The sequence below is a fragment of the Schistocerca nitens genome, chromosome 1 (assembly GCF_023898315.1).
Source record: "Schistocerca nitens isolate TAMUIC-IGC-003100 chromosome 1, iqSchNite1.1, whole genome shotgun sequence".
Classification (NCBI taxonomy): domain Eukaryota; kingdom Metazoa; phylum Arthropoda; class Insecta; order Orthoptera; family Acrididae; genus Schistocerca; species Schistocerca nitens.
Window position 1 is genome coordinate 418,273,806 of NC_064614.1, and position 24,508 is coordinate 418,298,313.

General features: G+C 37.8%; 1 protein-coding gene across 3 annotated transcripts in view; it reads right to left on the reverse strand.

Annotated features, from left to right (window-relative positions):
• LOC126250080 (mRNA export factor Gle1) overlaps positions 1 to 24,508 on the reverse strand; it is a 109,002-nt gene that overhangs the window by 2,898 nt on the left and 81,596 nt on the right. For all 3 annotated transcript variants that reach the window (XM_049951528.1, XM_049951532.1, XM_049951529.1), the window contains exons 9-11: positions 19,584 to 19,774; positions 16,091 to 16,281; positions 10,186 to 10,325 (exon numbers count right to left, since the gene is read on the reverse strand). In XM_049951528.1, coding sequence (XP_049807485.1) covers positions 10,186 to 10,325; positions 16,091 to 16,281; positions 19,584 to 19,774 — 522 coding nt within the window. The remainder of the gene's footprint in view (positions 1 to 10,185; positions 10,326 to 16,090; positions 16,282 to 19,583; positions 19,775 to 24,508) is intronic.

The following is a 24,508-nucleotide window of genomic DNA, read 5'->3' on the forward strand; positions in this document are numbered from 1 at the left end:
CATGTCTACTGTGTTTATGTTAACAGCTCTTATATTACATACTGAGTGAGAAAAATAAAACAGACCCAAAAAATATTTTTAGCATTTCATGTCCAGACTCTGTTTTTACACATTTATGAATAACTGACAGAAGATTAACAAATCTGTGGCAAAAGTACACACTGCACAAACATCCTTGTACAGATTCAAGAAGTATCTGACATGATGCTGACAACACAAGCCGTACAGTCTACTAGCCTTAATGGTCACCCGATCAAGGTCCTTGTGATTTTTGCCATTGGCAACATTTTAAACAATATTTATGTCATAATAAATTTTCACTTTGCAGTGAAGTACATGCTGACATAAAACTTCCTGGAAATTGAAACTGTGTGCCAAACTGAGACTCGAACTCAGAGCCTTAGCCTTTCGTGGACAAGTGACCTACTAACTAAGTTACCCACAGATGACTCACGACCAGTCCTCAAAGCATCACCTCGGCTGGTATCTCATCTCCTACCTTCCACACTTCATAGATGTTCTACTGAAAAATCTGCAGGACTAGAACTCTTGGAAGAAAGAATACGGAGGAGACTTAGCTTAGCCACAGCTGGAGCTGTTTCCAGAATGAATCTTCACTCTGCAACAATGTGTGCACTGACATGAAACTTCTTGGCAGATTAAAACTGTGTGCCTGACCGAGACTAGAACTTGGGATCTTTGTCTTTCACGGGAAAGTGCTCTACCAGCTGAGCTACCCAAGCGTGACTCTTGATGTATCATCACGGCTTTACTTCAGGCAGTACCTCATCTCCTACCTTCCGTACTTCAGGAGAAATTCTCCTGTGAAACTTGTGGGACTAGCATTCCTGGAATATAGAACATCAGTGCACATTCCCCTGCAGAGTGAAAATTCATTCTAGAAACATCCACCAGGCTGTGGTTAAGCCAGGTCTCCACAATATCCTTTCTTCCAGGAGTGCTAGGCCCACAAGTTTAAAAGGCAGAAGTAAAGCTGTAAAGATGAGTCGTGAGTCATGCCTGGATAGCTTAGTTGATACAGCACTCTCTAGCAAAAGACAAAACCCCAAGTTTGAGTTATCACACCATTTTAATCTGCCAGGAAGTTTATTTCCGCCATTCTTCATGCAGAGTAGCTACACATGTCTCATGCTTTAATACACAGTGCATAGCAGGACACTGAATAAAACATTGGTGATCGCTGGCAGTGTCCTCTTTCATCTGCCAAAGGCATTTGTGTAAATCACGGCATTGTTTTATGTAAAATAAAACATTATGAAGTAAATGGAAATGCTGTAAAGTGGTTCCAATCTTATCTCTATGACATGAAACAAATGGCATCATTAAAAAAGAGTTATCTATTAAGCTATCAGTTATAATCCAACTGGGAACTCTAGAAATGCCAACTGAATGTTGTTTGCAGATGACACAAACATTGCAATAAATAACAAATGAAGCGTCTATGAAAATGCAGCAAATGAAATTTTCATGGACATTATAAAGTCATTAGTAGCAGGTTCCTTGTCACTAAGCTTAGGAAAAAGAAATTATATGAAGTCTGAAACTTTTTAAAAAGTTTCCTTTCAGCATTTCTTCTATGCTAATAGTAAAACTGCAAAACCATTGAGTCTGTTTGAACATGCTAATCTGTAAAACTACTAGATGAATTTTCATGGTGTTTTGACAGGAGCAACATATAATCACAACATGGAAAGTGCATACTATGGTTTAAAGTTTCTTCTAGCTCAGTATTTTGGATGTTTAATCATCATTAAAAAGCAATAGGTAGTGCAGTTTTCCTTTTTTTACCTCAGTGACAGCTATATTTTCCAAAGTTTATGTCAATGACAGAATTAAACACTGCAATCATATCTATATGCACAGAAACTAACACTGAATGTACTTGGTCGGGGTATAAGGATTTACTGACTTTGATTTGTATAATAAAAACTTAATGACATTGCTTTCTCATCTTTTGAAAGGTATTTTTCGCCAGAAAAAATGAATTTATTAAATTTTCTTTCAAAGTCGGAAGCCTACTCACTACTTTCTGATTTCATTTTGTTCATGAATAAAAATTACTAGAAAATCATCATGTCTTTCTGAATACACAAGGACAACCAACAGACCATGCGGTCTCAAGAATCCAACAAAGATAGTGGTGCGGCTTGAGAACATCAGACTTTACCTTGCTGTTTGGAAGCTTCTTCCAAAAGCAAGATATGACCCAACTCCAACTGACAGCATCATACATTATCTTACCCCTCAGAGCCCTTCATTCACAGACACTTAAAGTTACTCTCTCTAAGGTAACTTCATACAAGTGGAAATTTTGATGACAAGTGGCACAGATGATCAAGTATTTATACCCCAAATTCTGCTTATCTGAGCTATTTACCATTTCACTTAAAATGTATTCAGTTTCCAGTGAGCTTAGGCTATGCCATGACCGTAAACAAAACAAAAGGCCAGATGTTGCGTGTTGTGGGCAAGGATCTTAGTGTCACTTGCTTTTCACATGATCAGCTCTACGTGGCTCTCCCCCAGGTGAAGCAAACAAGCTCTTCCTCATTAATATCCCCACTCATACTATTTCAAACATTGTGTACAAAGAACCTCTCAAGCTCAAAAATAAATTTGAGACATACAAAGTCTCACGCACAGCTATAAACAAACACCCAGGCAACACCATGTTTCTCAACTAGTGCCTAAAATATGATCAAAAACCATATAGAAGAGGTTGACAGTGTTATTTTTAAATTCTTGGCACTACAATCTGATGATAAATTCAACTGGGAGCAGCATACCACAACAATGGTGCAGCCCTGAAACAAAGCAATGCTGGAGTTGTGTTGTTGTTGTTATTGTAGTAGTAGTTGTCATCATTTTCTGACCAAAGACTGGTTTGATGCAGCTCTTCTCAGTGGTCTACCCTGTACAAATCTCTTCATACATGCATAACTATACCAAACTACATCCATTTGTTCCTTCTTAGTGTACTTCAGCCTTAGTCTTCCTTTACAACTGCCTTTGTACTACATACACTTCTCTCCATAACCAAACCGATTATTCCTCAATGCCTCATGATGTGTCCTATCAACCGATTCCTTCTTTTAGTCAATTTGTGTCAAAGATTTATTTTTCCACTAATTCAATACAGTATTTCTTCATTAGGTATTCAACCTTTCATCTAATCTTCAGACTACACCTGTAGCACCACATCTAAAAAACATTTGTTTTCTTCTTGTCTGATCGGTTTATCATCACCTTCAGGGAATATTTCTTACCACTTAAATTTACATCTGAAATTAAAAAAATCGTTCTTTATTTCGGAAACATTCTTCTTTCTATTGTCTATTGCCAGTCTGCATTTTATACCCTCTCTACTTGGCCATCATCAGTTATTCTGTTGTGCAAATAAGAAACCTCATCCACTACTTTTAGTATCTCATCTCCTAATCTAATTCTATGAGCATCACCTACATTCCATGATCCTTGTTTTGTTTTGGTTGATAGTCATCGCATAAGTTCTTTTAAGGCACTACCTCGCCATTCAACTGTTCTTCCAAGTGCTTTGCCATTCCTGACAAAATTACAATGACAGTGGAAAATTTCAAAGTTTTTCTTTCACCTACATGAACTTTCATTCCTTTTCTAAGTGTCTCTTGATTTCATTTATTCCTTTCTAAATGTACAGATTGAATACCATCAAGGAAAAACTCACTCCCTTCTCGACTCCCTCGACTTTTATAACTGCAGTCTTGTTTCGGTACAAGTTGCAAGTTAATCTCTCTCTTCCAGTATTTTACAACGATGAACCAAAATGTTATCATCATCTGCTTTATAGTGCGTTGGTCCAGCACTGGAACACAATACAACAGCAATTCTGAGTGACATAGATTCAACAAGATCCTGATAGTTTTCTGGAGGTATGTGGCACCAGATGTTTACGCATAGGTCCCAAAATTCCATAAATTATGGGCTGATGGTTTGTGAGTGCAGTGCTGGCACCAGGTAGTGTCCCAGGTGTGCTCCACCAGGTTCAGATAACGTGAATTTGGTGGGTGAAACATCAATACAAGTTCACTGCCACGCTCCATAAGCCACTGTATGGATGAATCTGACCTTGTGACATGGAGTAGGAGGCTGCATAGCACCATGCTCAACAATGTGTCTCAAATGGTGTGCTCCAAAACTCTTGCGCCTGCACCACTGAGGTCTGTCTTTAGATATCCCAAATATCAATGCCTATCCTGCTTCATAGAGCAGGCAGGCCTCCAATCTTCACTTTCTGTGGTGAGGCATGGACATCCAACGCCTTGTCACCTACCATCCTTCCACTACTATCCATAGATGCTCAATACAGTAGCTAATGAACAGTAGACCAGTTTCACTGTTCCTGAGACACTCGTTCCCAGGCACTGAGCCATCAATATGCCTTTTGTTAAAGTAACTTATGTCAGTGGATTTCTCCATTTGTAACCTGTACCATTACTAAAATGATTCCTCTTTCTTTTCTGCTCAACTTATATATTTTCCTTGCCATTTCCCGTGCTTTCAACACAATCAAGCAGCATTCAATCTTGTGGTGGGCAGTAGTGATAATGTTTTGTCTTATCAGTTGTGATGCAACATATCACTCTGGCAGAATGATGTGTACCTCTAGTCTACAGAAAACTGTCTGTGGGTTATTGTCATTTGTTTTGCACTTTGTACTACCGATAAATGCCACGTGTCTGCAAGGTGGGGCAGTGATCACAGTTTCTCCACGAGTTGCAGTACCTGTGTGAGGTTTGTGTAGCCTCTGAATTGGCGTCATGGTCTGGAGTAGCGTGTGAGCCTCCGACACTGTGCCAAGGCAGTCTGGTATCATGGTTGGTCAGAAGAAATCTAATGATCTGTCAAAAATGCCATTCAGATAATGGTATGAGCCAAATGCACTATCTCAAACTTTAAATACAAGTGATGTTTCCCTCTTGATAAATGTCGAAATACAATAATTGAATGTGCATTAGGATGCACTATAGGCATATGTTGAAAGAAGAAATATGTTGTATTCCTTCACAGAAATTCAGTGACTATAACTGCATTATAAAGTCTACACACACACACACACACACACACACACACACACACACACACAATTATAACCCACTAGAAGAGGAAACTAACACTGCCCACGAATTTTTTTTATAACTGTGCATCCAGCCCCATACCACGTAGCATCTAGCCTTGCACTTAATGTTTATGATGTCACAGCTTCTGAAATCTGTGTCATACAATGATATAAAATTCTGTAGGTAAATCAGCAGCATATGTGTAGACTGTCTGTGTAATTTATTGTGAATAGAATTAATAGCAAAGAAATAATAAATTTACCCGCCATGCACCGTATTATTTAGAGTATCATATCTCCTGAATTTTTTTTATAACTGTGCATCCAGCCCCATACCACGTAGCATCTAGCCTTGCACTTAATGTTTATGATGTCACAGCTTCTGAAATCTGTGTCATACAATGATATAAAATTCTGTAGGTAAATCAGCAGCATATGTGTAGACTGTCTGTGTAATTTATTGTGAATAGAATTAATAGCAAAGAAATAATAAATTTACCCACCATGCACCGTATTATTTAGAGTATCATATCTCCTGAACTATGTGTCGTACAATGATATAATTTTGCACTTACATTCAGTAGTATATGTGCATACTGTCTGTAAAATGTCTCATGAATACAGTTAGTAGTAATGAAAAATAAATTATAGCATTATGCCTCAATCAATATTTTTGCTGCAATAGACCTTTTTCCTTTCACCATTCTGTAGGGGTTGCCAGCGTGAAATTTTTTGTGAGGATTCGCAATTGTGTGTATAGTTTGTTGCAAGTCGCTAAGTATCCTCATCCTCGCATACTGGATGAATAAAGCCTGGGAATTTACGTGTCATGGGCTATGCTTCTTTTTCACCCCCACCTCTTTGATAGATGGGTGGTTCTTATCCCCACAGCGATTGTCACCTGACAGTAAAGTATAGGTGTATCACGTTTGGTTGAAATCAGTCCAGTGATTTAGGGGCCCAAGGTTCATGTAAACAGCCAATACAACTCCAATTACAAGGTACTACCACAGTCTAATTATGATAGCACGTAGAAGAAACATTTCGCTAACAGCATTTAAAGCTTTGTATGGGTGGATTTCGAGATTTATGCAACGAAATAATTTACCTGTTCAGCAGAGAATTACAATTGCACAAAACTGCCTAAAGCTTACAAAAACTGTTTGATATCTTTTCAACATTACGTGATCCAACTTTGACATAAAATTTTTTATTTGCTTTCCCAAATACAGAAAGCAGACTAACTGCTGGTCTATTTTGATATGCCAAACAGCAGTACAGTAAATAGGACCTAATGTAGGGAAGCACTATGTGCAAACACTTACATGTGGTGCTGGAAATCAGTGGTACACACTGATGCTGAGCATTATGGCTGATGGATGTAGATTGCCACTGTATGTTGTTTTTAATAAGAAAGCCCTACCCAAAGGGAGAAAGTGTCCCAGCTGGTACTAATGTAAGAGCTCATGCACGCACTGCTGTAACTTGTGATGTCATTAATTTTAACCCACAATATACATGTACATGTCATTTCAAAATTGACTTATAATCTGTGGGAACATCTCTGTTAAGCCATACACTGATTTTTCAAGCCAAAATTTAAGGGAAAAAGTGTAGCCTATATTCGTGCAAATATGGTATAGTTACAGCCTAAGTAAAAGATACATTTATTTCTAAAAACATAATCACATTTTATGTCAATCAAATTTATTCAGATGCGACAACAGGTAGAAGTCAGAGGGTACCAAATCTGGTGAATATAGCATTTGCTCTAACAATTCATGCTTAATATAGCATTTGCCCTAACAATTCATGTTTCAAATGTGCCAGTTTTCCCACTGCCAATTAACGAAACACACATAATAACACTGTTTTGAAAATGCAGAAACTTTTAATGTGGCAAATTAGATGGTCAATGTTTTGAACTGGAGTCGCTTCGAATAATGCTAGAGGTCGCTTCGAATAATGCTAGAGGTCAGGCCTGAACTACTTCATTAACAATACTCTGCTAACCTCAACAAGCAATTGAGCGGTAGCCATCCCCAAATGCCTTGTGTTCTGCATTGCTTGTTGTTTTCTTATTCTGAAAAAAGAGAAGCGACTGACCCTGGTCTATCACGGATTTTGACTACCACCCTTACAACATCGGGAGAGATCGGTGATCATTGTAAAAATGTATCGGTCCAATCGTAGGCTTCTGTGCTGCTATAAGGAGGTGGGGCTTTTTCTGCGCACCTCTTCAGTGCCGTCTGGTGGTTAAAATTCTACTTTGTTTACACTCGCAGCTATTTGCCACTATAGCCAATAGTCTCCGCACTCTGTGCTATAGTGGCTGGAAAACAAAATTTGTAACTTTTCTCGACTGTGCTGAAATCCTTCCTCTGAAGTAAAAATCGAATTACCATACGTTCAGTTCTAATTCTACTCTAAGTACCCTTGTCAGTACAATTTGTACCATTGTCACACATGGGCCGCACAGCTATGAATGCCCACGGAATGGCAAAATTAATAGTTTTCAGATTTTGTAATCATCAAATTGGGCAGAAAAAGACAAATAATGTCCAGAAACACCTTAATTCGGGAAGGCATTTAGTTCAATCGTGGGAAAATGCTATTGCTTTTCAATAGAACATACATTCTTGAAAGCTGAAATATTGCCAAAGCAAGAAAACAAAGGCCATTTTGGAACATAAAGTGTTGAAACTTTTGCAAAAGCAAACAATCCAGTCAAAATGTTCTTGTCCATACTTTCTTTTTAACAGTCAGTTTCAAACAACTAAGTCTTTACAGAATGAGATTTTCACTCTGCAGCGGAGTGTGCACTGATATGAAACTTCCTGGCAGATTAAAACTATGTGCCCGACCGAGACTCTAACAGTTTTAATCTGCCAGGAAGTTTCATATCAGTGCACACTCCGCTGCAGAGTGAAAATCTAATTCTGGAAATATCCCCCAGGCTGTGGCTAAGCCATGTCTCCGCAGTATCCTTTCTTTCAGGAGTGCTAGTTCTGCAAGGTTCGCAGGAGAGCTTCTGTAAAGTTTGGAAGGTAGGAGACGAGTTACTGGCAGAAGTAAAGCTGTGAGGACCAGGCGTGAGTCGTCCTTCGGTAGCTCGGATGGTAGAGCACTTGCCCGCGAAAGGCAAAGGTCCCGAGTTCGAGTCTCTGCCAGGAAGTTTCAACTAAGTCTTTGTTCGTCTTCGCTCATGTAGTGTGATAACCTTTTATATTAACAAATCCAATCACTTAAAATAATAATAATAATAATAATAATAATAATAATAATATGTGAATTTTGCCAAAAACAGATGCAAATAGATGAGAATTTTGTCAAGAATAGGTGCTACATCTTCTGGTCCCTAATCATTAGCAAAACCAATGTCGTCAATGTTGCTAAGGACCTCGCGGTCTTGCACTAATTTTACAGAAAACCACACACTGCAAAGCATTTTCTTAAAAGCTGGGACTGCAACTGCTTATGGATCAAGCACATAGTTTCATGGCACTGACTCTACTTGTGACTTCCCTTTGCAGAGCGAGGGGAACAGGGTATGTCTGTAATCAGCAAACATAATTCTTCAACTGTTGGGAAAAATTTACATCACAGAGCTGATAGAAAAGTATACACTTGGGCAAAATGACTTTTTAATTAACAAGTCGGTATTCTGATTTCACTGAGACACACAGCACATAGTAAAGTAGAGATCACTTTGTCCACCTAGCGTGTCTATATTATATAGGAATGGCTCCATTTTTCCATAAGGTCAGAAAATTTTGATCAAAAACTGATGCTTGGTTTCTTTTGGGATCTTTTCAAATTTCGTGGCTGTTGTGCCATTCCACTAATTGGTTTACATCTTGTATTTGTGGGCCAAATTTACCACTGACTTCTTGGAGACAAACAAAGACTGCTGGTAACAACTTTCCTAAAAGTTTCAATCTCTACTAGGCAGTACATGAAGTGTACAGCAATGTTAACAAGGTTGCCTTTTCCACTGTTCACATTAAAAAAAGTGACTGTTTATGCGTAGAACGTTTTTTGTGATAGATTTCACACTGGGGGATTCACTTGTTCTCTTGAACAGTAAAGGCACAAATCTAAGCGAAAATTGAAATATCAGAATTTGTAAAAGGTTTCATTTTCAATTCTGTTAATTATATAAGATATCTAATGACAAAATCTGATTTTTTTTTTACTTTCATATGTCAATAATTACATTTTATTTTACGACGTTGCAAAAAATACTGATGTCACAGAATTCTGCATGAGGGAAAAAAAGAAAAAGAAACTTATTTGAAAAGGGAGCACAAAGATTGTAAACAACGCCCTTAACCACTGTGCTACTGACTTATTTGATTTAATGCTGCACAAGTAGACTGATGAAAGTTGCATAGGAACACTGATCGTTATTTTCTCAGATACTATTAGACAAAATAGGTGTTGCTTTATTTTCACTCTTCACTCACCCAGCAAAGTTTCAAGTGTGTTGGCATGACCAACAGATGGTTCCCCTTGTCCAATATCTTCATTAACCCATATCCCTTCTTTGTTTTCCAAGTTCAGAGATATGAACCTCTCATGCTTCTGAGAATAGTTTTGGTGAAATGAAATCTCCTTGCTTGGCTCCTTTATGAATTATAAGGTCTAATGGAAGCTGTAGCACTGAAGTTGTTCACTATACCCAATGTTGAGTCTGGAGGAGTCCTTTGTCTGGTAGATAATGTCAAATGGATGATGATGATGAATGGGGATGTGCAGGTGGTGGTGATGGCTAATAAAGGCTGAATCAATGCCTAGTTTTTGAATGACTATCATATATCTAACTGGTGCTAAGTCAAAAGCTTCTCAAAATCTATGATTCCTAAACAAAGCATCAATTTGTTCTCATTAAACTGTTTTACAATTTTCTTCATGACCTGAAAGTGGTCTCCTTCAACAAGCAGTTTGTTTTCTGCTGCTAATTACTGTGGCACAGATGTCTATTTGTAAACACACTTTATAAAAATCATATACGCCAATGTGCTACTGTCTTGGAAGCTTTCTGCATAATGGGTTGCTTAAGGTGTTACCTTTTCAATTTTTGGGAAATACTCCTTGCATATGATATGCAGTAACTTCTGGAACTGCTTCCCATAATACGAGTACATTGCATTGCCTGCCACCTCAAGAAAATCATACAATAGTGTTGCACTTATATCTGGCCTTGGATCTGTGAAAGGAAACAAAATAAACAATTCTAAACTTTGCAACTATGAGTAAAAACATGTACAATTTTTTAAATGACTTAAAGGAGCTGACAGGCACACACAAAAGAAAAAGAAAACTAACTCTCTCTCTCTCTCTCTCTCTCTCTCTCTCTCTCTCTCTCACACACACACACACACACACACACAACACACACACACACACACACACACACACACACACACACACACAAAACTAGCGGGTCCGAAAAAGGCAACAGGCTTGCTGGCTAGAAATGCAGGACGGAGGAGTGGTAGATGCATGCCATGACACAGATACTGGAGATGGTGGGGTGCAGTGCACAACAATGGTGACTCAGAAGCAAGGACTGGAGGGAGGGATTAGATTAGATTAGTTTTTCGTTCCACAGATCCGTGCTGAGGAGATCCTCATGGATGTGTATCATGTCAATTTTTTTTAAGCTGAAATAACAATACTAATAGTATGAATATATACAATAAATCATTTGTTTCTATTAAAAAATTCGTCAATGGAGAAGAAGGAGTTGGCCACTAGTAAGTCTTTCAGGCTCCTTTTAAACTGATCTTTATTTGTAACTAAATTTTTTATGTTTGCTGGCAAATGATTGAAGATGAGTGTTCCTGAGTAGTGGACCCCTTTTTGAACTAAAGTAAGTGCTTTTAAGTCCTTGTGCAGATCATTTTTGTTCCTGGTATTGTATGTATGAACTGAGCTGTTTGCTGGAAAAAGAGATATATTATTTAGGACAAATTTCATTAAGGAATAAATATACTGAGAGGCAGTAGTTAGTATACCCAGTTCTTTGAAGAGGTTTCTACAGGACGTCCGTGAATTTACTCCACAAATAATACGTATTACACGCTTTTGGACTCCGAAAACTTTTGTTTGACTTGAAGAATTACCCCAAAATATTATACCATATGATATTATGGAATGAAAAGGGCAAAGTATGCAAGCTTTTTCATTTTTATGTCGCCTATGTCTGCTAACACTCGAATTGCAAATACAGATTTGTTAAGGCATTTCTGCAGTTCTGTGGAGTGCTCCTCCCAACTGAATTTATTATCTAGTTGTAATCCCAGGAATTTAAGACTGTCAACCTCTTCTATCTGCTCTTCTTCATACTTTATGCATATGCTGGGTGGAAACCTCTTACAGGTTCTGAATTGCATATAGTGAGTCTTTTCGAAGTTTAATGTCAGTGAGTTGGCTTTAAACCATTTATTAATATCCATGAAAATATCATTAGCAGAGCTCTCTAGAACTACACTCGACATACTATTTATTGCAATACTTGCGTCATCTGCAAACAAAACGAACTCTGCTTCTGGCAGTGTAACTGATGAGAGATCATTAATGTACACAAGAAAAAGCAATGGCCCTAAGATGGATCCTTGTGGGACACCACATGTAATTTCTTCCCATTCTGATAATGACTGATGACTTAATTCACAAGTCCCTTGCACTGACACCCTTGTTTCCTGTTAGCAAGGTATGACTTGAACCATTTTGCAGCACTTTCCGTGACACCATAGAATTCTAATTTATTTAAAAGGATGTTGTGGTTCATACAATCGAATGCCTTTCACAAATCACAGAAAATACCTGCTGCTTGTAACTTGCTATTTAATGAATTAAGTACATTTTCACTGTAGGTGTAAATAGCCTTCTCGATATCAGAACCCTTCAGAAATCAAAACTGTGTTCTTGATAATATGTTATTCGTGATCAGATGGTTGAGAAGCTGCTTATACATTACTTTTTCTAAAATTTTTGAGAATGCTGGCAAAAGTGAAATCGGTCTGTAGTTTGATGGTATCTCTCTATCCCCTTTCTTGAATAGAGGCTTAACATCTGCATATTTTAGCTAGTCAGCAATGTCCCAGTTATAATTGACTGGTTACACAAGTAACTTAGAATTGTACTAAACTCACAACAACATGCCTTAATTAACTTTGTTGATATTTCATCGTAACCACTAGAATGCTTTGTTTTTAAAGATTTTATTAGGGAACTTATTTCTTTTGGTGAAGCGAGTGACATATTCATGTACCTGAAGTTATTTGTAAAGGCTAGTTTCAGATATTCAAGGGCATTATTTACTGATCCTGACAATCCCATTCTATCAGTAACGGATATAAAGTACTTGTTAAATAGATTTGCCACACTATGCCCATCGGTTACTAATGTGTCGTCTACCCTTAGTGCTATTTGCTCCTGTTCCTTTCTGGTTCTACCAGTCACCTCTTTCACTATATCCCATATTGTTTTTATTTTGTTCCCTGACATTGCTATCTTCTTCTCGTAGTGCATTTGTTTAGATGTCTGAATTACTTTTTTTAATATTTTACAGTATTCCTTGTATTTAGCTAAATCATCAGCATTGGAGCTATTCTTGGTCGACAGTTACATTTTCCTTTTTGTCTTACAGGAAATCTTTATTCCTTGTGTAATCCATGGTTTTATTATAGACTTCTGTTTAATTTGAGTAACTTTTAGAGGAAAACAGTTTTCAAACATGGTATGACATTGTTCATGAATGTGTTATATTTTTCATTCTTGTCATGAGCACTATAAACATCTTTCTAGTTCATATCTTTGAGCAGTTTTCTAAAACACTCAATTTTTGATTCATTGACTACTCTCCTGTACTCAGATTTAGCAGTCTTGATAATCTGCTCAGAATTTACACCTAAAACAAGAAGCTGCATGTCATGATCTGATAGTCCATTTATTACAGGTTTTATGATATGATTTTGTTCCTTTGATTTGTCTATAAAATGTTATCAATGGCTGTCCTTGAGGATTTAGTGATTCTAATTGGAAAGTTTACAGTGTGAGTTAGATTGAAAGACAACATTACTAACTGCAGTAAATGTTTACTGGAAGATTGCATTAGAAAATCTGTATTAAAGTCACCAGCAATCAAAATTGCTTTGTTTCTTCCTGTTAAATAACCCAAAAGAGCTTCTAGATGATTTATGAATAGATTATAATTTCCTGCAGGTGCTCGGTAAATAGTTACTATTATATAGGATCTGTTATGGAACTCTACTTCTGTTGCACATACTTCTAGATGCTGCTCTAAACAGAATTTATTAATATCAATGTTCTTGAATTTATGGCAGTTTTTAATAAATGTGGCAACTCCTCCTCCATCCATATATACTCAGCAGAAGTAGGAAGCTATCTTAAATCCTGAAATGTCTAACATATCTATTCCAGTGGTTACTTGGTGTTCAGAGAGGCAGATTATGTCAATTTGGTTAGATGAATTCATTTCATCGATACAAATGAGTAGTTCATGAACTTTATTTCTGAGTCCTGGAATGTTCTGGTGTAATAATGATAACTGATACTGTATACTAATGGGATTATAACCGCTTTGGCGAAGATGAACTGGCAGTTTCTGATTACTTTCTGTTAAACATTGTTTAAATGGAGGCTGTATGCTAAAATCTGACTCCTGTTCATCTGTTTTCTCAAACTGAGTTTGTCTGCCAATCTCTCTTAAAACTCGTTTTCTTTCCCCCTTCCCTATTCTAAAACAGGCATCCCTCCGACACCTGTGACCACTGGTATTTTACCACTTGTGACAGCGTCCCCCCTTAAGTTTTCTGCAATCAACCCAGACAGTTTACCCTTCCCTTTCCTATTGAGATAAGGCCATGCCTAGTGTAGTCCCACCTATCGATAGCATCCACAGGAATCAAAGCAATGTGGGACCCTATATCCGTCCTAAGCAGCCACTCCAACTCCAAGTTCACCCTCCCTACAGAAGAGTTCAAAAGAGGCCAATCATGGCGTCTCAACACAGACACAAATCCCACACTCGTATGCTTCGTTGCTGATGCAAATGGGGAGAGGGGAATGGGTTAGCAGAGATTGAGGCCAGGAGGGTTACGGAAGTGAAGGATGTGTTGCAAGGGTTACTTTCATCTGTGCAGTTTGGAAAGACTGGTGCTGGAGGGCAGGCTCCAAATGGCCTCAGCTGTGAAGCAGCAATTGAACTCAAGAATTTTTTACTTAACAGCAGAAGAGAGTTACCCTTGCAACACATGCTTAACTTCTGTAACACCCCACCCTCTTGCCTCAATCTCCACTAGCCAACTATCCCCACCTCCCTCCAGTCCATGGTTCTAAGTCCCCATCATGGTACACCGCACCTCAGAACTTCCAGTATCCATGTTATCATATGTTTAGTCAATGCACTGTCACTCCTCCCTCCCATATTTATAGCCAACAGACCTCCTGTCTTCCTCCGAGGTGCTAGCTATCCATCCCCAATGCCTCTTCCTGCCTCTCTCTCCCACTACCCACACCAACCGACACAACCCCCCCCCCCCACCCCACCCCAGTCTGTCGCCAAAATGCAGTTGCAGTATTGTGTGTCCAGATGGCACAATGGAGGTGTGTGTGTGTGTGTGTGTGTGTGTGTGTGTGTGTGTGTGAGAGAGAGAGAGTGAGAGAGAGAGAGAGAGAGAGACAAAAAGACTCTCACAAATAAAGCTTTCAGCCAGTAACACCTTTGTCAAAAATAGATGACTCACACTCACACTCACACTCACACTCACTCTCTCTCTCTCTCTCTCTCTCTCTCTCTCTCTCTCACGTAAATGCATCTCACACAAACTTGACTGTAGTCTCAGGCAACTTTCCTTTTCATAATATTGTTACATTTCATCCTGGATTTTCCATTTTTTGTTTTTACTTTTACGAAGTTGCGCAAGAGGAGGAAGCTGGAAGATTTAAAGGTGCAGGTACACATTCACATAACTCATTTGCTCAGTGTCAGAGGTTCACTTAAATGCTAAGCAATTTCCAAAGATAATACTGGGAGAAAAACAACATTTACATTCAATAAGCTAGCATGAAAATGAGAATAATCTGCATTCTGTTGCGTTCATCAATTTCATTTGAGAATAAAAATGGGTAACATTAGAAAAATTTCACCTTTCATAGTGGCAATTGGATGGTCCATTTCCCCATTTTCCTAATGCACTCAGTATGAAGAAGAAAAGGAATGAGGAGCAGGAGTAGATAAACAGAGGTTATTTATGGGCTTTTAGCCCAATTTTTAGAATTACTTTTGAATGCATTATGGGAACAGCAGTGATCAATGTCTTATAAATAATTACTACTAAAAACAGTCTTGATCACGATTTATTTAACAAGGTGACCGGTTTCAACCACTACTGTGGTCATCTTCAGACCATTGAGTAGGAACCTCTTTCTCCAACAGAAAGAGGTTCCTACTCAATGGTCTGAAGATGACCACAGTAGTGGTTGAAACCGGTCACCTTGTTAAATAAATCGTGATCAAGACTGTTTTTAGTAGTAACAATTTTTAGAACATGAAAAAATACTCTGCACCCACACAAGCCCTCCCCAAAGCTGTTACTAATATTAACATTGCCTGATATTAAGACATATGGTTCATTTCTGATGTGAGTGAATAATGAAACGTTTTAGGTAAATGAAACAATTTTTTTTAATGTTAGGTGAAAGGACTGCAACAATTGATCATTGTAGCATTAAAGTGACATACAAAATACCTGACCACAGATTGCAATTCAAATGAAAATGTGAGATAGAAGGTAGTAATGACACATGAATACCTGTAATTCGTAGCTGAATAACAGTAATGTGACAGCTGGTAGCATCTAAAATGGCTATATTACAACCAACACTGTGTATATTTACGGAGATATTCCCCAATCAACAAATAATTAGGCAACATTGAATTACCCATATTGAGCAGGCATGCAATCCATCTCCAAGCTTTTGCCAGACCATGTGGATGTAACTTCCCTTTCTGTCGCTGCCTCAATGGGGTAATCATGATGGCTGTGTACAACCGCATTATTCCTGACATCCGTTTCAAAAATTTGTCTTGCTTCTCCACTTCACCATTCTCACTGTAGTGATAACCTAATGATCTATGAACATAATAAATTATCAATTATTCTACAGACCTAAATGCACAAAGGGAAGTTAACACGCACAAAATTCTACACTAAACATTAATATAATAAAGCAGAACAACAGAAATAATAAAAACTTAAATTCATGATGGTGAATTATAAGTTCAAAATGTGTATTGTTTGGTAGTGGTCTACGTATTTCTGTCTTAATGGAGGTGAGCTGAAACAGCTTTCTAAGCATTACTAACAATATGGGATCTTCTTTGAAAAAGCTTCAAATACAATAATTTTAACTCCACTACTAAGTGACTGACCCCTTTATTAACAGCTTCCAGGACTTTTCAGGGCATCACACTTCATTAGTACCAAGTCAAAAAGCTGCTTCCAGTCATTTCCATAGTTGACTGCTTCTCATCATCATCATCATTCTTTGCAATAATAATCTACTTCCTTTAATACCCCAATTGATGAAGGAATGGCTCATATATTCTGTGTAATTACTGTATTTCCACAATTCTTCCATCATTTTTACAGCTGACTGTCTCTCAGCCAGGCACGTAAGTGTGATTTGCAGAGTATCCATGTAGATGTAGATTCTTTACAATAATAACTTGTTTCCTTGAATCCACCTGGTTAATGATGGAATGGCTCATATATTCCATACATTTACTTTGGGGCCATGCTCATAGTATTTCTAAAATCCATCCATCATTAAACGCTTACTGCTACTGCATTTTTGCTTGCATGTCAATAATAAGATAATGGCTAACATATAACTGAAAGTTGGGCACCACTAATCATGCTGTTTAGAATTAATTGAAGTACACATTCTGTATTCTGATAAAATGTCAAAGTCATTATTTCATAATTTCTTTTTTATTCAAAATGTAACTGGTTTCTGGTATTTCTCCCCAACAGCAAATAGCTGTATTTACATTAGTGACACATCAGCTGCTTTGCTCTGAGAGATATATACTTACATGATGAATGCCATTTTTACTGGGCAAGAATGGGTGAAATTTGTTAATAAGCTAAGTGTATAGTATACATGTGAACTTATTTATTAGCAGACAAGACAAACTAATGGGATCTGCTGGCTATCACTCAAATTTTTGATTCTGTAAACCACTTGACTGCACACAGCCTAAATATAGTTCACAATTATTATCCCCTCTGCTACTCCCTGTCTCTATGCCTTTTTTTAATCACAGGTATAAACTCTTCACAATGATTTCAATGTTTTTATTGGAAACTACCTGTACATTATTTTTTCATGATACATCATTAAAAAGCAACAGACATTCTTCACAACAAATAAGATTAAAAATTTGGTTTGTTATAATCCAGAAATTTTAAGTTGATTTGGAAAGAGTGACTTTCTGTTCTGTATATGCTGTCTTCTTTGTCCTTTTTTTTCAAAACTGTACACTGAATTTCTCAAACTTTTATGTAAAAGCCATATACACAAAGGACTGCCTCAAAATTCTCGGAGCATTGCCCCACAGTCAAAACATTGGTGTCTTTACTAGAAAAAACTGAAATTAAACTGTGCTATAATAAGCTGAAAGGATTCAGTTATTAATGTTTGTTATATACTTGTCCTACAATTTAATAACATTTTACAATATATTTCTTCCAATTATCATCTATAAATCAAAGTCAGAATCTGTACACTAAAGCTGGGTGTTTTAAATTATTTACTATCACACAACAATTGAGGCACCACCCCCTCATCCTCCTTATAGATACTATAAAGGACAGTCAAATGAAAATAAGACAGATGGAAAGAAGTAAGTAAACTGTTTATTATTTCAAAAGTAACTGCATAATTGGTAATATATTTATCCCAACAGGAGACAAAACAGCCAATGCCTTCATAGAAAAATGTTTGCAGTTGTCAATGGAACCATGATTGTACCCAGGCATGCAACACTTCATCTAAAGGAAACTGGCGGAAATGAAAATCCTTCATTGGAGCTCCAAAAATACAGAGCTTGCATGGGGAGGTATCGGGAATGTATGAAGGGTGTGCAAGGAATTCCCAGCAAAACTTCTGCAGCATATTAGAAACAACAGATTTGCCAGCTCTGCGAAAATCATTATGACTTTCTCTTTGACTGCGAGAGCCAGCTGCTCATTGACTTTCTGGAATACTGTTCCACAATTAACGCACTGCACTATGCAGACACTTTGCACGAACTGAAGTGGGCCATGAAGTCCAAACATACAGCAATATTGTTGGATGGAATCATTTTGCTGCAGGACAATGCCTGCCCACACTTTGCCAAGGTTGTTTTGATTACACTGCAGACGTTTCACTGGGAAGCCCTTACACAATCTCCATACAGTCTTGATCTCTCCCCATGCGATGTCTATATTTTTGGCACCTTGAAGAAAGACATTCATGGGCATTGATTTGTTTCACATGGCTGCAAACATTTTTCCATGAAGGCATGAGCATCCTGTCTCTCAGTGGGATAAAAGTTTCAATGGATATGGCAGTTACTTTTGAAATAATAAACAGTTTTCCGTTTTCCCCCTACACGTCTCATTTTCATTTGACTGCCCCTTGATTAAGTTATTTCATAAGACAATGGAAAATTTGAGGAGGAGAAATTTAGAGACATCCCCCCCCCCTCCCCCGGCCACACACACACAAAAAGAAGAAGGATACAGCTGAAATGAACATACTTACACTTAACAAACACTAGTACTAGTGAAGTGATTTAATAATGTACATTGTGAAGTTAATAACTGTGCTCAACAATTTAAGTGCTGTATGTTTCTTCTTATTTATGACAAATATCCTTATTTCTGTGCTTCACAATACAACTCTAAATTAAGCTAACTCTGTTCATTTTATTGATTCTTAAATGAATTTCATATAATTACTATATGCATCATTACTGTGTGTTCTTTTTCCCTTGAGCTCTCAGCTCAATAATTTCAATAAGAAGGAGTACAGAAGACTATGGGTCTCAAGTACTTTATCTTTGCTTGCTGACAGTCTGCATAATCAAACACAAAACTGGCATGTTCTGGGCACAATACAAATAATGGAAGGAGTAGAAATAAGATAAGGTGTAGAGCAGTTGCTGGTGAACAAACAGGATTGAAATTGTTAGTGTTGTAGTACAGATGTTATAATCTCCACAATAAACGTACTATACTATTCTTACAAATTTTCACACAAAGTTACGAGGTAGGAAAATTGATAGAGTATAAAGGGTTTTATTGAGTCATTAATGTATTACAGCTCAAATAAGTGTGTTATGCATTTCAAAAGTCATTTACACAAAGACAGTACAAGTACTTACTTGTAATAATCTTCATTTGATTGTCCTTCTAATTGAGGCGGATATATAGGAACGAGATATGGGCACTCAGAATAAAAGTGACCTAACAACAATTGTCCAAAATCTGGAAAGTCCACCCATAAAGCAACAATCACAGCTGCGATAGGAAAAGCGGCCTCTGGCTTGCTGGACACTGTCAGCTCTCCCTGGAACTGAGTACAAGCTATGATCACTACAAACATTCTGATGATTTTCAACAAACTTAACTCTACTCCAGACCTATAGTCTGTGAGACGAGTGATTGGTACTGACAGTTCCGGCGGGCAGACGGCGCTGTTGCCGAACGTGGCTCACAGCACGCGGCGCCCTGTCTGCTACACGCATTCTCTAGCAGCAGAAATAAAAGCGAGACAAAATACAAGTCGTATTGGTACGCATGAATTTATTTAAAGTTGATGCTTGAAATATATTAACTCGAAAAATGATAAGAGCTATTTAGTACAAGTATCTAAGATGCTGAAACATAATAAAGTTATTTGTTAAACTTCACAACTGAAATGAAAACTATTTTCGCAAGTTGTTGAACATTAGCAGTTTTGGTTTCCATTGTTAAGTATTAGCATTATTAATTTGTTCTACTACAAGCTACAGAATAATTGGTCAGTGTATTAAGAGTTATAATCTGAAGAAAGTACTCACAATATGATGATCTGGTTGTAGATCGATAGCAAACTCCCTCCTTACATTCCTGAATATGTTGTAGTTACTGTAATGGAAAACACCATTCACATCACTGTCAGAATCTGATTTGACATTGACTTCCTCAGCACTACTCGAACTATCACTGCTCTCTCCCAGATGTATAATTAGATTTTCGATGCATTCTTCCACAACCCCTTCGGTTTTGGCCTCCTCTCTGATGGCACTTGCAGTGCTGTTTACAATTTTAGCCCACGTCTCGCTTGTCACTTTATTGATAGCTGCTGGAAGGAGAGTTTCCACTTCAGAGATCGTGAATTTTTTATTTTTTGCAGCAATGTAATTTTTTATCTGCACCCACACTCCTTCAATTGCATTGAAGTGACAGTGGTATGGAGGAAGCCAAACGATTTCATGCCCATGCCTTTTAGCAATCTCGTCAATTACATATGTTGGAAATTGAGGTTTCTTTTGTGCCACAATTTCGAGCAGTTCCGCCTTCCTTAAATCTTCTCTGAAATCTACTTTTCGCCGTTTCAACCACTGAATGATATCGTCTTTTTTTGTTGCCAAGGTTGGTGCCTTATCGTGAACAACGGAATGATAAGGCGCATTGTCCATAACAATCACTGATGGACTTGTCAGATTTGTCATAAGCGATGTCTGGAACCATTCTTGAAATACTACACTGTTCATTTCTTCATGGTAATCTCCCGTCTTTTTTGACCGAAACATTTTCAAGCAGTTTGGCACAAAACCTTTAGATGTTCCTGCTGTGTAAGGCAATAATACGCCCTCCTTTGCCAACAGGCACTGCCATTGTCCCCTCGGGTGTTCCATCATTCCAGCCTCTATGTAAAGAATGGCTGGCACTGACCCAAGTTTCATTTAACCACACTATACTTTCGAATTCCACACCCATGATCCTGCGCAGAAATCTGCACCGCCATGCAACTACATCTGTCCTTTCCATTAATATTTTGCATCCGTTAAACAGTGAATAGCTGAAGCCTATGTCTTTCAACACTGTACGCAATGAAAATTTGCTCCCTTTAAAAAGATCATCTTTCTGAAGTGACACCTGTAATTTAGATAGAGTGGGATGTTCCCTTCTCTTATAATAGCTGTATATATGACGACGAATAGCGTCTTTCTGAAAATCGTCCAAAGCTGTCACCTGCTTATTTCTCGGTCGCTTCTTTCCTGGTGTGTGCAGCTTTGTTGTGCCACTCTCGTCACAATCTACACTATACTGTTCTTTCCCTATCTTTACAACAGTGTTCTTACTTATTTTCAATGCTGCTGCAGTTCTCTTCACAACCTGAACAACAGGAATTAAGGGCCCACCTTTGTCCTTTTCTTTCTCAAAGTAATCCCTCACAGAGCACATGAATTCACGGGCCTGGGTGTGTAGCACACTTTTGTTCCTCCGTTTCACTTCTTGTGTTGGGTTGGTACTACCCGCCACACTAGACATTGTTTACAACGAAACATAAACAAAGAAACACTAAAAACAACAAAAACGAAATAAACTGCGAATTCAACTTCAGACAAACGACGAACGACCGCACCGCCTGCACGCGAGACACTGGTAAGTTTCATAAGCGCGCCCGACCAGGTTTCAGAGCGGCAACGTGGCCCTTGCTACCCGCTCAAAGTCAGGCCGTCATTGGCTGCCTGCCTGCGGTCGCTAGGCAACGGAAAGACGCTACCGAGCTGTCAATACTAAAGACTCGTCTCCCAGACTATAGTAATAGGTATAAGAAATGGAATGACATAACAATAAAAATATTGCTGCAAGAATATCTACATCAACACTCCATAAGCCATCTGACAGTGTGTGGCAGAGGGTACTTCTGGTACCACTAACTGATCCTCCTTCCCTTGTTATATTTGTGAATAGCATGTGGGAAAAATGATTGTTGGTGAGCCGCTTTATTAGCTCTCACTCTCGAATTTTTCTCATTGTTGTCATTTTGCAAGATGTATGTGGAAGGAAATAATATGTTGTCCAACTCTTCCCAGAAAGTACCCTCTTGAAATGTCAACAGCAAAGCCTTCCTCATAATGTACAATGCCTATCTTACAGCATCTGTCACTGGAGCTTGTTGAACATCTCTAACACTCTCATGCAGACTATACAATCCCACGACAAAATGCGTTGCTCTTTCTTGGATTTTCTGTATCTACCTGGTAACTAGTACATTCATGCCTTTTGGCTGTGGAATTTTGTCTTAACAAATTAGCACAAACAAAATTAATTGAAACCAGAATTCTGTTGTAGGAGCATAGTTTTCTCAACATGACCCAATCTCTTATAACTACAGTATACAGGAACCGTTGCCTGTAGATTTAAAAAACTTTTTTCTTTATTTATGTTTCATGGTGTGAATGCATTAAATGTGTGCTTTCATAATAGAAATGTAAACATGAAACATACAATGCTATTACACAATGAATTTATGATTGATGGCCTAGTGCAGTGGTCAGCAAACTCATTAGTCAAAAGAGTTAAATACCAACAGTACAACAACAGAAAATTCTTTTGAGAGTCAAATGGTTCAATAACACACTTTATACTCTATGTAGATATGTATACTATTAATAAATTAATTAAGGTACTGCTAAGCTGCCCTTTGCTAATAATGCAATCTAACTGATGTATGTTCCAACACTGCCACCCACACTCATCTTGCATACTTGTTTCACCAACCTCCCTTTGTTCATCCTCTCTGTGCGACCAAACCATCTCAACATAACTTTTTCAATACTTGATACTACATCTTCTTCCACTGCACAAAGCTAGCTTAATAAACTTTTCGAGTCTTAGTTAAACTTTAGGTACATTGAAACTTGATATAGTTAGCAACAATATTATCTGTGATTAAAATTAAATTGTAAGGTAATCATAAAATTAAATCGTAGCAATGACTGACAAACACAAATGTGAACAATGGCCTTGTCTCTCTTTCCGTCTTCTTCTTGTTAGTTTCAGCTACGATTCCAAGTTCATATCAATAAAAGAAATCCCAATTTACATTTGATAATGTTCATTCTTGAAAATGATTGTTCACATTAATATGTAAACTTGAAAAATGAAAAAACACCAAACACGAGTTGTTCCAGCTGATTATATGAATCTGGAATACTAAATCTTTCAAAGCAGACCACTTGTGCTGTGGACTAAATTCATATTTGTTTTTCTCCAATAATTCTATCTCAGCGCAACAATGTTCAAAATTTGAGCACCAGATGTTTTTCCCTTTTTTTTTTAATCCAGCAATAGCACTTCAAAGTCAATAATGTCAGTCTTAAAGGAAGAAAAATGTAATTCTTTTACAGTGGCATTAAGACATTTTTAACAAAAGCTAACATAGTTTTACTGTTTCGTAAGTCCTGAAACCAGCTGAAAAAGGCTCCCCTCATACTTAATAAAAGTGTTGTATTGAAATAGCAAATTTCAATATCTGATTATTTTCTTGACAATATCCACTTTCACCCCCCATGAACCATGTATACAACCTTCTTTTATGATTCTTGAACCAAGTGTTAGCTATGATTAAGTTATGCTCTGTGCAAAATTCTACCAGACGGCTCCCTCTTTCATTTCTTAGCCCCAATCCATATTCACCTACTATGTTTCCTTCTCTCCCTTTTCCTACACTCGAATTCCAGTCACCCATGACTATTAAATTTTCATCTCCCTTCACTATCTGAATAATTTCTTTTATCTCATCATACATTTCATCAATTTCTTCATCATCTGCAGAGCTAGATGGCATATAAACTTGTACTACTGTAGTAGGCGTGGGCTTCGTGTCTATCTTGGCCACAATAATGTGTTTACTATGCTTTTTGTAGTAGCTTACCCGCACACCTATTTTTTTATTCATTATTAAACCTACTCCTGCATTACCCCTATTTGATTTTGTATTTATAACCCTGTGTTCACCTGACCAGAAGTCTTGTTCCTTGTGCCACCGAACTTCACTAATTCCCACTATATCTAACTTTAACCTGTCCATTTCCCTTTTTAAATTTTCTAACCTACCTGCTCGATTAAGGGATCTGACATTCCACGCTCCGATCCATAGAATGCCAGTTTTCTTTCTCCTGATAACAATGTCCTCTTAAGTAGTCCCCGCCAGGAGATCCGAATGGGGGACTATTTTACCTCCGGAATATGTTACCCAAGAGGACACCATCATCATTTAACCATACAGTAAAGCTGCATGCCCTCGGGAAAA